The 13,599-nt window shown below is 36.9% G+C and overlaps 1 protein-coding gene across 1 annotated transcript; it reads left to right on the top strand.

Annotated features, from left to right (window-relative positions):
- Positions 1-3,489: 3,489 nt before the first annotated feature.
- On the top strand, positions 3,490-8,041 carry LOC147860183 (glucose-6-phosphate 1-dehydrogenase 6, cytoplasmic-like). The gene is made up of 15 exons (XM_087324424.1): positions 3,490-3,625; positions 3,729-3,814; positions 4,523-4,592; positions 4,725-4,911; positions 5,003-5,151; positions 5,252-5,320; positions 5,467-5,525; positions 5,614-5,650; positions 5,741-5,812; positions 6,097-6,244; positions 6,421-6,516; positions 6,678-6,748; positions 6,864-6,979; positions 7,154-7,199; positions 7,418-8,041. The coding sequence occupies exons 1-15, from the start codon at positions 3,518-3,520 to the stop codon at positions 7,592-7,594; spliced, it is 1,491 nt and encodes a 496-aa protein (XP_087180550.1). The 5' UTR covers positions 3,490-3,517; the 3' UTR covers positions 7,595-8,041.
- The last annotated feature ends 5,558 nt before the right edge of the window (positions 8,042-13,599 follow it).

Raw genomic sequence — 13,599 nt, 5'->3', positions numbered from 1 at the left:
GGTAGTGTCAAGAAAACAACACAGACAAAGTATAGATATGCAAGAAGGTAGAAGGTAAGATTGACACGATTTAGCTCTAATGGGGGCTCTGTTATTCTCTTCTGAAAAAACTCTCTCTCACACACACTTTACAATGTAACAGTTGGGCTTACATATACAAAAGCCCTAACTTAAAGACGTGTTCACACTAAGGATACAAAGTGGAAGGAATCAGCCTTTTATGCCAACATTTGACTTTTGGCAACCACCAAGTCAAAGACCCCTCTTTCAAACGAGCTTTCAAACCCCCCATTGCAAATTTGGAATCTTGGGTTGAGCCCCCTATTCCAACTTTAAATCAAGGGTTGAACCTCAATTCCATATCATTTGTATTTTTTTATGTTATGAGTGACAATCACTTGTCATTTGAAAGGTTCTTCTCTTTAGAGAAAAAATTGCTAACATTGTCCTCATTGGGCACCACAATAGTGAGTTTATCATGGTTAGCAATGTGGTTTCCCCAAGTTCTTAATACATATTATAGACAACAATACACTTTAATCAACAGATATAGGAATGACCCTCAAGAGAATAACATTCAAGAATCATCATTATTGTGTTAATCCTTCCGTAAAGAAGAGTTATCCTCTCTATTCTCAAGATAGTTATACAATGGAATGTTTATGTTAGGGGAATAGATAAAACATACATGTAATGGACACACATTAGCAAAAATTGATTATGAAATATATAAGGCGTTTTATATGATTGTTGATTGATTTATGTTGATGTTCTTTGTGTACATTTTAAAGAATAATATCCATTAATGGTTAAGCAATTAGAGCATTCAATGGGGATATGTGGTAGTTAAATGATAGAATCTTCCTCGGCATTGAATGTAATTGATTACATCAAGATTGACTACAAACCACGCCCTACTAAGAATAGTAATGACGAATGAATTATTATTGAATTACATAATTGCGCTCATCACGTCCTTGTGTTGAGGAACCAATTGTTCTTGTTGAAGATTATTCAAGCTTCCATACCTTGGAAGCTTTAGCTTCTTATTCTTTGGAAAACCAAAAAACACATAGACATGGAAATTGTTTCTTTATTGATTATATCAACAACTCTAGTTCAAGTAAGAACTTGCATGGCTTCTAAAAGTTGTTTATAGACAACGTAAAAAATGCTTTCCATTAACCTTATGAACACCAAAGAAGGAAATATATTTAATATTTAGTAGCATTGCCTTCTAGGGAATGGTATGATTTTCAACTCTTAGGTCATAGAAAGTGAATTGTAAAGACATAACTTTAGGTGCAAAGCATTACAATGACTTTATCTCAAACAGATACAATGGATACTTTTAAATGTAATTTTAATTTGAACCTCACCATGGACATTGATCGGTACTAGAGCCCACAATGTTAGGGTCAAAACACACAAGCTTTACCAATACATGATTCACATGTATATCTTCTCATTTAAGAAGTTAAAACTATCAAGACATAAGCCACTACATATAGACGCAATGCTTTTCACATTGTGGTTTACCATGTCATCTTTTGTTTCCATTTATCATAGTCACTTTACATCACCTAATGTAGTTTGACTATTGAGTTAATGGACAACATAAGCAAATTGTAGCAAATATAAAACACGCTGATTGAAGGATCAAAATTTTGTATAAACATTTGATCAAACACTTTCGAAAACATTCTCCAGCAAAACAATTGTATGATGCAATGCAAAAGGAAATCCAGTAATTTGGCTCCCAATGAAATCATGCTATTAATATTATGCATCAAAGGATGAATATATATTGGCCAAAAAGTGGAAACATACATCACACTTTGTTTGATTGGAAAACAAAATCGTGTGGGGCTAATAGGTTGGTGCGAACATAATGGGATATGAAGGCACCATAACAATATGGCTATTCATTAGGATGAATTTATGAGAGATTGGTGGGTTCTGTTCCTAGGAGAATATACAAAACATGACATATGAGACATGCATTGTGTGTGAGAATATCATGTGTTTCATTCAGGCCTACCAAACACATAACAACATAATATTGAATTCATCCTGAAAGCTACATGAGGAGATAATATGCACACATTTATTTTAGATGCTTGGTACTTAACATGAGACTTTATATTTGACATCGATTAGATAGAAAGAAGTTATTATATTTTACGAACAATAATTCTTCCAACATGCTTAAAGTCTTTAAGTTTTATCCTACCAACTTGCTCGTACTTATAGAGAGAGAGGGTACGAAATCGATGAGTTGTTGGAATCGTTATCCACTTATCTTACTCCCGTAATAACATTTTGCAATGTAACAAAGCATTCAAACCTCAAGTTTAATACTAATAAAAGACTCGAAGACCTAACTCACACAACGGGAAGATATCCACAATTGAAATACAACTATTTGTCTGCGAGAACCATAGTATGACCCATACGTACCATACGTGCATTCGCATTCGCATTCGCATAAGAAAAAAAAAAAAATATCAATATTTTGGATAAACTATTTATTATGAGGTAAATAAGCCTAAAAAATGGAAAAAACTAAAAAAAACATTAAAAATGGGGAAAAAACAAAAAAAAACACAAGAATGTTTGAATAGCATTCACATTCGTTTTCCAATGTAGGAAAACGAATGTTATGCTAGACGAACACAAATTTTACGAACTACAACGAGAACAATAACCCAAACAGACAAAAACATATGTATATTTCTCAAGTGCTGATATGAGTTGTTGCTTCCAAGTGTTTGTAAGAGGCACACATGACACACGATGAGTTGCTTTTTTGAATCTTAAATTTCTTGAATTTGAATTTAGTATGTACATACATACATACATACATACATACATGAAACATCCATCCATCATCTAGGTGTTGTTGACATGTTACTCACTCACTCACTCATTAACTCACCCAACATTAAAAGTGTGAACTCTGGAGGAGGAGGATTGATGGTTTGTTAAATGTTTGGCTTCCAATTTCAATTGAAGTGTGGAATTAATTGATGAACAACTACTAACATTAAAATAAATAAAAAAAAGGCTGCAACCAACCCTCTCTCTTTCTCCTTTTCTTTTTTTTGTTTCCCTTCCCTTGCTTCTTCTGAACTCATCTGTGTTTTCAGCTGAAGTGCACACACACACACACACACACACACTCTCTCTCTCTCTCTCTGAGAAATACATCTTCACATTCTCGTCTCTCCTGCCTGGTAAATTCTCTCTCGGACCACCAATTATCTCCCCAATTATCTATTCTCATTCAAGATCTTGGGGGAATCTGCGTGTATCTAGCTAGAGATATTATGTATATGTATTTCTTTGAGGTTTGGGTGCAAACTATTTTCTCTAAAACAAAAACAAAAACAAAAACAAAAACAAAAACAAAAACAGCTTTGGACAGTGTTTTTGCTATAAAAAAAGAAATATTTAACGCTTATCAACCTTTGCTTGGCTTGGCCATGGATACCCCAGTGTGAACCCACCCCAACTCATGGACAAATTCTCAGAAGAAGACTTGCTCTCCGTTGTGGTTTTTGGTGCTTCTGGTGATCTTGCAAAAAAGAAGACATTCCCTGCATTGTTCAATCTCTATTGCCAGGTAAAATCAAACCTATGTCTTATTGCTTGTGATCTTTCTTCAAACAGAACCCAAGTTATACTTTCTTCTTCTTCCTCAAAACATCACTTGTTTAGCTCCGCAGGGTTTTCTATCTCCAGAACAGGTTCGGATCTTCGGATATGCAAGGTCTATCCTTAGTGATAAGGAAATTCGAGATCGGCTCTCAAGGTAGGGTTTAACCTTTTTTGAGTAATTGATGCTATTCAATGATTTGGGGTTTAGATTGCTCATATTAATCGGCTAAGGCTTAGTTATGTCAAATCAATTGGGTAAGATTTAGGGGAATCATACTCCTTGGGCAAGGTTTACATATATCAAGCCAATCGGGTAATATTGAGGTCAATCATACTCATGAGGTAAGTTTTAGGCCAATCATGGTAATTGGGTAACATTTAGATCGGACATTACTCATTGGATAAGATATATCAATCCTACTCATTTTTCAAGACTCCAATCAATCATATCATTTGGGTAAGCTTTAGATCAATCGTAATAATTGGCTAAGCTTTACTTCAATCATATCAATTAGTTATGATTTAGATCAATCATAGGGACGGTACGAATTGTGTAGCAGCATTTAGACCAATAACATCAATCAGTTTTTTGCATAAACGCCCTCGGGTTTTTGATAAATCATATTAATTAGGTTTTAAAGATTTAGGATTGAGATACAATCATGTAAATGCCACAAAATTTAGATCAGTATATAAAATTTGGGTTCAAGGTCTAGGATGTTGAGCTTAAGTAAGTACTAGCCACATTAAGTGGAGAAGTGTATGTAGATCAATCATATCATATTTTAGGGTGTGTGGTATTCAAGCATGTAGGTAGTACAAAAATAATATGTTAATGTCTTTTTTTAATGCATTGAATTAGGTACCTAAAAGTGAGAAAAGAAGATCCGAACAACGATCCATCCAATTTACTCACAACATTTTTGAACTTGGTTTGTGTGTTTATTTAACCTGCAAAATGATTCATAATATGCAAATGATCTGGAAAGCAACATAGAATCTTGTTATAAGTTGCCAAGACGGAGAAAATCCTTTGCGACCATAGAATAATGGTTCTTTTATAGGTCACTTATGTTTCTGGACCTTATGATACTGAAGATGGGTACATTAAACTTGAAGAGGCAATTTCAAACTATGAGGAGAGTGGAGCTAGGAAGACCAGGAAAGTATGCAGGCTTTTCTACCTAGCTTTACCTCCGAGTATTTATCCGGTAGTAAGCAAGATGATCAAGGAATGTTGCATGAACAAACGTATGTGGATTTCATCATCGTGATCAATTCATCCAAAAAGCAAAAATATGTTTTGAAGAAAGTAAAAAATACTAATTGGGTTGCCTTTTAGGTGGGTGGAATCGAGTGGTGATTGAGAAGCCATTCGGAAAAGATTTGTGTTCATCTGATGAATTGAGTGACCATCTTCGTGAGCTGTTTACCGAGGATCAAATCTATCGTATCGATCATTATTTGGGAAAGGAAGTGGTTCAGAATCTGGTAACTGTCAATCTTGGCTTTTTCAAGAAGATGGAAAAATTTTCTCTTAAAAAAATAACTTCTATTTACTGTGAGTGCGAACTTGTGTCATTTGTGGCAGCTTGTTATGCGATTCTCCAATCGCTTCTTTCTACCAATCTGGAACCGTGATAACATTGACAGTATTCAGGTCTTGAGCTTTCTCTATCTTATAAAATCATAAGTAAATTCATCAGTCTAGAAACCCAAGTTACAGATACCAATATTGGTTGGAGCAACAATGTTTTATACAATGCTACATGTTAAAGAGTTAGATAGTAAGAAGATTTCTTGCAGATAGTGTTCAAAGAAAGTTTTGGTACAGAAGGACGTGGAGGGTATTTTGATGAATATGGGTAAATGCACTAGCACTCTTGATTATCTGTTTGTTTATTCACGACCGAATGTTCCTTCCTTACTAGGTCTTATCCCTTTTTTGAGCAGTATTGTTCGTGACATTATGCAAAACCATTTGTTACAGGTATCCATATAAATAAGAAGCCATCCTTTTAGTTACTTGCAAAAATCAATCTTGTTTCATGTTTTCCTAGTAAACAGTATTTTATTGCAGATTCTTTGTTTGGTAGCTATGGAGAAACCAGTATCTCTCAATCCAGAGCATATCCGAGATGAGAAAGTAAAGGTATACTATAGATAGACATACAATGTATGTGATAATAAAAGACAAAATGTCTTAAAATATTTAAAATTACATACACATGTATACATGCATAGACATCATATATATATATATATATATATATATATATGTATGTATATATGTTCATTATGAAGTTTTTTTTTGTTTATATGCATGATCTATAACGCAATCAGAAAAGAAGAAAAGCTTCAGTCATCCATGTGTACTTGAGATTGTCCGTGTACAGACTAGGGTGGATCAAAAGACTCATCTTCTTAAATGTCTAGGTATTAAAATCTATACAACCAATCAAAGACGATGAAATCGTCCTGGGACAGTATGATGGCTATTTGGATGACCAAACAGTACCCAAGGGTTCAAGTACCCCAACCTTTTCTACTATCGTATTGCGTATTCATAACGAGCGATGGGACGGTGTGTTTCTGTTCATTCTTTGCAATTTTCCTTTCCTTTGTCTGGACTCTTGAACTCTGGTATGGGAGATAAGCCCTTCCTGCCTATGTAAAATGTTGTTGTGTACATAATAATACACAAGAAGAGTCTCTCTGCCAACAAAACAAAATAACGTGGTTATTTGAAATGAAACGAAGGTGTCCCGTTTATCTTGAAAGCGGGGAAAGCTTTGGATAGCACGAAAGGAGAAATCCGTGTTCAGTTCAAGGATGTGCCCGGGGACATTTATAAATGTGTGTGTAAATACTTACTTCCTTACTACTTGGGCATCTATGTATTTACTGTATCCTGAAAATCACTTGTTTTTTTGACTCAGGCAGCTTTAACTGTCACCGTATTTTTTACCTCAAATCATATTTATATCATTGATTCCATGTCTTTTGAAACATGTTAGACCAGAACAAAGGAAGGAATGAGTTTGTGATGAGATTACAACCATCTGAAGCTATGTACATGAAACTAACAGTATGCTTCTCCCAAACCTAATTTCCCTCTTTATCTTGAAAATGTACTTTTAAAAACAAAATTCAGGCATATTGAGTGTTTTCCTGTGATGATAACTAACTAAATAACTAACTAGGTGAAGCAACCTGGCTTGGAGATGTCGGCGACACAAAGTGAGCTGGATTTGTCTTATCGCGAACGTTACAACGATATTATCATCCCAGAGGCATATGAACGACTTCTTCTTGATACGTATGCTTCAAAAAAACTGAATAAGATCGATCACTATTATGTCCCACCTAACATAATTAGGGATAGTAGTCAATGAGGAGCATTATTAAAGTTACTTTATATGTATTGTAACGTGATAGAAATTTTAACTCAATTTGTTGTTACTAACGGCCATTTACTCAAATTTTGGTCCAGTATCCGTGGAGACCAACAACATTTTGTTCGAAGAGACGAGTTGCGGGTAAGCTCTGAATTACATAATTTCAAAATAAAGGAAACTATAATGAATACATAAGGTGCAAAGACATCATCAGTTAAAGAAGGGAAATAATCCACCAAAAACCTTGTCTTAATTGGCATTTACCTAAATACCCCTAAGTTTTGAAAAGTCCGCATTTTTACTCTTCTCGGATATTCGTACACATATAATATGATTGTGAAGTTGTGAACCATCAACAGGTAGCATGGGAGATATTTACGCCTCTTCTTCATCGTATAGATAATGGAGAGTTTAAGCCACACATATATCCATCAGGTAGTAGAGGACCACCTGAATCTGATCAACTTGCAGAGCGTGTAGGTTATGTTCGAACTCATGGCTACGTTTGGATTCCTCCTTCCTTGAGGACTTCTTGAACGAGACAAATTTTTTTAGAAAGATGTCAATTGAAATGGTTCAAATTAAAACGCTGAAGATAAAATTACTTTGAAATCAAGTTCACATGTAGTCCTGAGTTATTTGGATACAAAAAAAGCAAAGGGCAAATAGGACACAATACATATTGCAATCCCTAGACCTCAACCCTAAACAATAAACCCAAACTTTACTCAAATAGTTTTGCTATTTTAGGATTAACCTCTTCTTCCAATGAACACTTGGAGATCTCAAGCTAATTGCAATGCTATGCCATTTTAACAACATAAAATACTTGGACAAAGGACCATGTGCTCATTTGGGTTTGGTCACCTAGGTCTAATCATCTTTAAAGAGCTCTAGTGCTTCTCTTATTCAACATCTAGAAACCTTAGCATGGCTTCCACTTAATGAGATGTATTTGCATGAACTTTGCTTTTTTTTTTTGTTTTTGCCACAAGAGTAAGATTAACTACCCTATTTATAGAACTTATCAGATTGGCAATAGAAATAAGATTTTCCATTTCCACCCTATCAATGATTACATTGGAGTCATTAAGTGGTCATATTTATGTTAGTCACCTCTTGTATGATTGTCGATGAACACTTATCTAAAGACTCTCTCATGCTCACTTCTTGGCAATTGTTGTAAATTCATGAATGTGATTGGGGGATTTGTCAAACACATAATGATCGATTGAGATCCTAAAAGATTTTTTCTCCATATCTTCATTTATGGATATGGTTTCCACTACTTTGTACCATGTTCTATGTTCTGTTTGTGAAGCTAAACTATCCAAAAAAATGTGTTTATATCTTTAAATATCTCAAGCAACCATAGTGAAAATCATAATCTAAAGCTTTATGTTCAAACAAGTTACTACATACGATAGGACATTGAGGAGAGGTGAAGGTAATATTACAAATAATCTCATCTATCTAGTTAGCTTGTCAAAGCTTCCTAAAGAAGGTGAAAAAATGAGTGGTGAGGCTAGCATCTCATTCTTCTCATACAACATGAGGTGAAAATTAAACTTCTATTTGCATAATATTGTGCTCAATCTCAACTATTGTTTTGACGGGCTTTGCATGCGTTTTCTTATGCTTGCATAATGTGATAAGTTGAACAAGGATTACACTAACAAACACAATTTTCTAAGGTAAGCATCACAATCCTACAAAGGCTAGACAATTAAAATGATTCAAGGTAAGTCAATTTCAACATTCCACCAATAACCTTTTGCAATCTATGGATTTCAAGGTAACATTTCAAGGATGGTGAGTTTGTTTCCAAGAGGAGCCAAAAAATTAAAACCATCTAGAACAAAGTTTTGTATCCCATTATCATATAACACATATTTTGCAAATTTTAATTGTCTTTGTTTCAAGAAGAAACCATACAGAAGGTGATAATGTGGTTAATAGGAAGATGTATAAGAATCTATTGTGAAAGTATGATAATTCTTTTGATGAAAGTTCAATATCAAGTTGCTAGTTCTAATTTATGGAACAAAACAAGATTGAGAATATCAATAATTCTATACAAAACTTGGCATTAAGCCATATTTATTCTAATCACAAATGTGTCCTTTCATGAAGAGGTGTCTCTCTCATGTTTGTGAAATTTCAGATCATGCAACTCCAAGATTTGCATCTTTAATTAATTTAAATAATTAATCAATGTTCACACTTACTAGAAGATTAATTACATTTTTAAAGAAGTGTTCGCATTCTCGTGCATTTTTTAGAAGATGAATTACATTTTTTAAGCAAGACGAATTTCCTTACAACAAAGCTCATACTTAGATTTAGGTACAACTTTGGTTAGAAATTAGCCCATTGTTCTGAACTTGGGGTGAAGCATAAGTTCATTTGTTTTTTCCCTCCTCTTTATTTAACAAGCTCTTTGATATAGAAGTACTTGTAGTCAACGCGTTTGATCTTTTCATGATACTTTGGTGTACATATTGATTAGGGCTATGCATGATTGATTGTAAACTCATAGTTGAAGTATTGTGGGTGTCAATCGTAGATTGTGATAGAGTATATAATCATCAATCGTAAATTCCATGAGTAGTTGTTTATCATGGGCTAGACCTTAGTCGCAAACACAACGTATTCCCTTCCTGGAATACTTTCTCCATAGGTGTGGTTGGAATGATGGATTAGTCCACAAATAATTATAGATAAACGGGTTATATATCAGGAAGACATAACATCCGACTATATATTAAAACGCGTAAGATTAAAACATGAAAGTACAGACGACAAGTACGCAAGATAGAAAATAAAGATTATATTACTCGCTCTCTTAATACATTCAATCTGGGTCCTTTATATAGGCATCTGGTTCTGATACAAAGCGGTGCATATTTCGATCGGCATAGATACAAAACGGTGCGGATCCGGATTGGTACATCCATCTGGATCCGTCCTCGTATAATAGCATATTCCTAATTATTAAATATCCGACCCCTGGTTCACACCTCCGTTCCATACTCGCCTCTAGGCAACACATGGCATGCCCGTGGCATCCCACAATCCGTAACCATGATCGCCATGCCTCTGTTCTTCAACTTTCCTCGAGTATGTCCAGAATGTGTTGGTCCACTAGGTCCGACCGCTCTTCTTCTACTACCGTTTGCTGTTGTCGTTGATCTGCGTCAACGGTGTGTTGCTCATCTGCACCCCGTTGTTGCATCGGTGCTTGCTCCACCAATTGCTCTTCTTGTGTCTCCGGTTGGCCTGTTTGTGCCCTCGACTGTTCTGGTTGGTCCTCCTTTGTTGTACCTGACGCAACTAGTTGTTGCTCTTCATCACTGATATTTATTTGCTCCGTCATCTGCTCTTGCATCTGTTCAACTACCTTTCGCCTTCTCTCCCGCTCATAAGCTTCCAACTACATCGTTAGCTATAGTTGATCGTCTTCAAATTCCTCCAATAACCTCCGGACCCCGTCCCGTCTATTTTTAGTTGGGCCATAGTATAGAATGAATGGATTAGTGGTAAAGGTTCAACCCTTGTAACACAAGGTCATGGGTTCAAATCCTTTTGGAGCCATACCATGCCATATCATGACAGTTGTTGTTTGACCGACAAACAATAAGATCGAACGTTCTTATGATGAACGTTTCATCAGAGAACTGTGGAATATGAATGGATATTACTAGATTAAGCGTAACCTACGATACTGTATTTGTATCGTGATCGATTATTTTTGTTAGTATAGTTATTGCAGAACAAAATTATAGAGAACAATATTATCGACACAAGTGCTTAGAATTCCTATAGCTAAAAACTATATTAACTGAAAACAGACAATAGTAGTACAATGCTTTCGGTTCCTTTTTATAGGTAACCTGAAAGACTACCTTATTAAGAACTACATTTTGCCTTGTCAGCAAGAACTACAAAACTTCTAACTAACTTAAATATTTGTAATTACTATTTAGTTAGCAAAATTGCTGACTCATTGATCCACCTAATTGATCTGACTCCGACTCTATAGTTTCTGAACATTGTCGACTTCGACGCTTTCATACTTGTCTGAGGCATTCCTTGACCGGCTAACACTTGGCACACCTGTGGGCCAGGGCCTTGCCTGGTCGAACTCAAGGTAACAGACTACTCTTGATGGTCAGGGTTAAGATCGTTGTCTATTTCCTCCTTGTCATCGAGTCAAATAATGATGGTTCGGCTTCATTGTCGTTGTCAGTGTCGGTGTTGGTATTGTCGTTGGCGTTCTCCGCGTGAGTGTTGTGGTGTGAGGGTGGTGGTTGCTAAGATGTTGAGTCTCCGAGCTCTGGTGTTTGACTTCTTCTAGTTTAATCATAACCTTCTAACTGAACAGAGGTGTCGATTTCATGCTTATCAAATTCTTGCATAAGTTGAGTTATTTCTTCTCGATGACTAACCGCCATATCATACAAACCTTTAGCAATATCCTCCTGTACGGTGGATATTGCTTCCTCTGTCATTTTGAAGAATTTTGGCCCCTGTTTTTTTCTGTTATCTCCGTCTGCACGCAAGATTTGTAATTTTGCTACCTGTGCTGACCATGTCTTCCATCCTCAGTCGAGTGAATTGGATACCAGTTTTAGAGTGTTGAGTTTGTCACGATTTAGTATTGCTCTGATTTTTTCTTCACCCATACTCGCATGGTATTGTGCCGCGGCCAATTGCTTGCATAGATCTATTACCTGCGCATTGGTTGCTCCTTCCACTTGCATGAGCTTTGCTTCGGCTACCAAAAGGTCGAGTCTTTTCTTTTCATACCTAGCTTCTAATTCGGTGCAACGGCTTTGTAAATCAGAATTCGTTGATTCCCATTGTCGATTTTCTTCTTCATGCACTTCTTGTGTCGCTGTAGCTTTGCGTTCGTCTTCGGCCATTTGTGTAGCAAAATAATCTTCCTGAATGCGCACATATTCTTCTAACTCAAGTATTTGTTCCTCCTATTGTTGTTTTTCCTCCTGTTGTTGTGCTAACTGTCGTTTGAGCCATTGTATTGCTTTGTCTTTTGTCTCCAGCCATTTATCAATTTCTGTTTTGGCCAATAGTAGACACTCTTCTACCTTCTTGACTCTCATTTCGGCTGCCTCTGCCTGGGCTGTTGCAGTTTCGATTGCTGCTTCGACTTCATGCTATTTTTGTTGTAGTTCCTAATAGGACGCGGAAAGCCTGTCAGGTACTTGGTGTGCGAGGAAATTGTTCTTCAACCTATTTCAATTTTTCTTCTGTTTATCGGAGTTTCTCTGACAACTCATCTTTCTTGGCTTGCGTTCATTTACATTTATCGTTTAATACATCCGACACCGCCATTGCATTTTTATATAATTCAGCCATATCTCTAGCTGCTCTGTTTGCTCATTCGTATTTCCTATGGACCTACCAGTGGCATCTGGATGGCTTCTCCCCTGTTTTTGGCATTGCGATGTCGGCTGATTTGGTCGACTTCCTGTTGTTCTTTCGGTTCAACCGCGCTAATAAATGACTTTTGGATCATGATTTGATCCTTGTGTTCTTGTGCCATTCTTTCCGACACTTCCTGTAAACTATGTGCTAGCCATTCCACCAATTCATAGGAGGTACTGAATTGTAGAATGGCTGCCACCTCATGTGCCATTGGAGGAATTTCGGAAAGCCTAATGCTTCCCAAGGACTTGTGACTGATGATTTTCCTTTTTCAATCCGACTCGTGTCCTCTAGGTTGACATGAGTCTCCGTTTGAGGTTGTTCATCCGCTCTTTTCTTTTTCCTTGGAGATTCTTCTTGCTCGTCCTGTTGGAATCTCTTTGCCTTTTGTTTTGCCCGACGCACCCTTTCTCCGGTTGTTTGAGTTGGAACTTGCCCTGGTGCCAGTGTCGGTTGTTCTATGCCTGAGTTTGGGTTTAGTTGTGATTCTTGTGGGGTCATTGTCGGGGTTGGGGTTGGGGTAAGAAGAGAGAGCTCTTGTCCCAAACAAGACTGGAGTTTTAGAACGGACTGCTGCAGAATGGGGAAGTGATAGTCCAAGAAGCCCAGATACCCCATTGAAGAAGAAAACTCTCGGAGCAAAACAAGTAGGAATTGGTCTGGATGGGGCATCCATGTACACGGCCGTAACCGGAGGAATGAAGAAAGAATACCGAAAAGTGGAGGATAAGTTACGGTCGGCATCAATAATAAAAGAAGACGAAGAAATCGTGGGAATAGTTGAGGAAGTGTTCTATGGGAGCACGCTACAACGGCTTGAAGGGCTCGCAGAAGATACAAGCCAGGGAAACTGGGTAATTCCGGTGGAATCGGTCAAGATGTACGAGATCATTGCAAAAATGGGGCCGAATGCACTCCGCAAAGAAGAAGCAATGGTAAGTACGAAATTCAAGACCATGGAGAAGAAGGTGAAATCAGCCATGGTGTTGGGAGACAGGTCCCTCCGGATGGGAAGGGAGAAGAACAGTGCCGATGAACAAGCTCAGCCGAGGCCGGAACCGGATGAGGAGTACCCGGCTACGGAGAGCCGGAT

The sequence above is a fragment of the Azolla caroliniana genome, unplaced genomic scaffold, assembly GCF_043228905.1.
Source record: "Azolla caroliniana isolate FFs.n. ecotype wild unplaced genomic scaffold, voAzoCaro1.0.p SCAF_9, whole genome shotgun sequence".
NCBI classification, from domain to species: Eukaryota; Viridiplantae; Streptophyta; class Polypodiopsida; order Salviniales; family Salviniaceae; genus Azolla; species Azolla caroliniana.
The sequence above is the reverse complement of the archived record's forward strand: the minus strand, read 5'-3'. Positions and strand labels throughout refer to the sequence as shown.

Coding starts and splice junctions, on each gene's coding strand:
- LOC147860183 (XM_087324424.1), top strand. CDS start 3,518: ATGGACAAATTCTCAGAAGAAGACTTGCTCTCCGTTGTGGTTTTTGGT. Junction 3,626..3,728: donor TGTTCAATCTCTATTGCCAG/GTAAAATCAAAC, acceptor TTAGCTCCGCAG/GGTTTTCTATCTCCAGAACA. Junction 6,980..7,153: donor GAACGACTTCTTCTTGATAC/GTATGCTTCAAA, acceptor ATTTTGGTCCAG/TATCCGTGGAGACCAACAAC.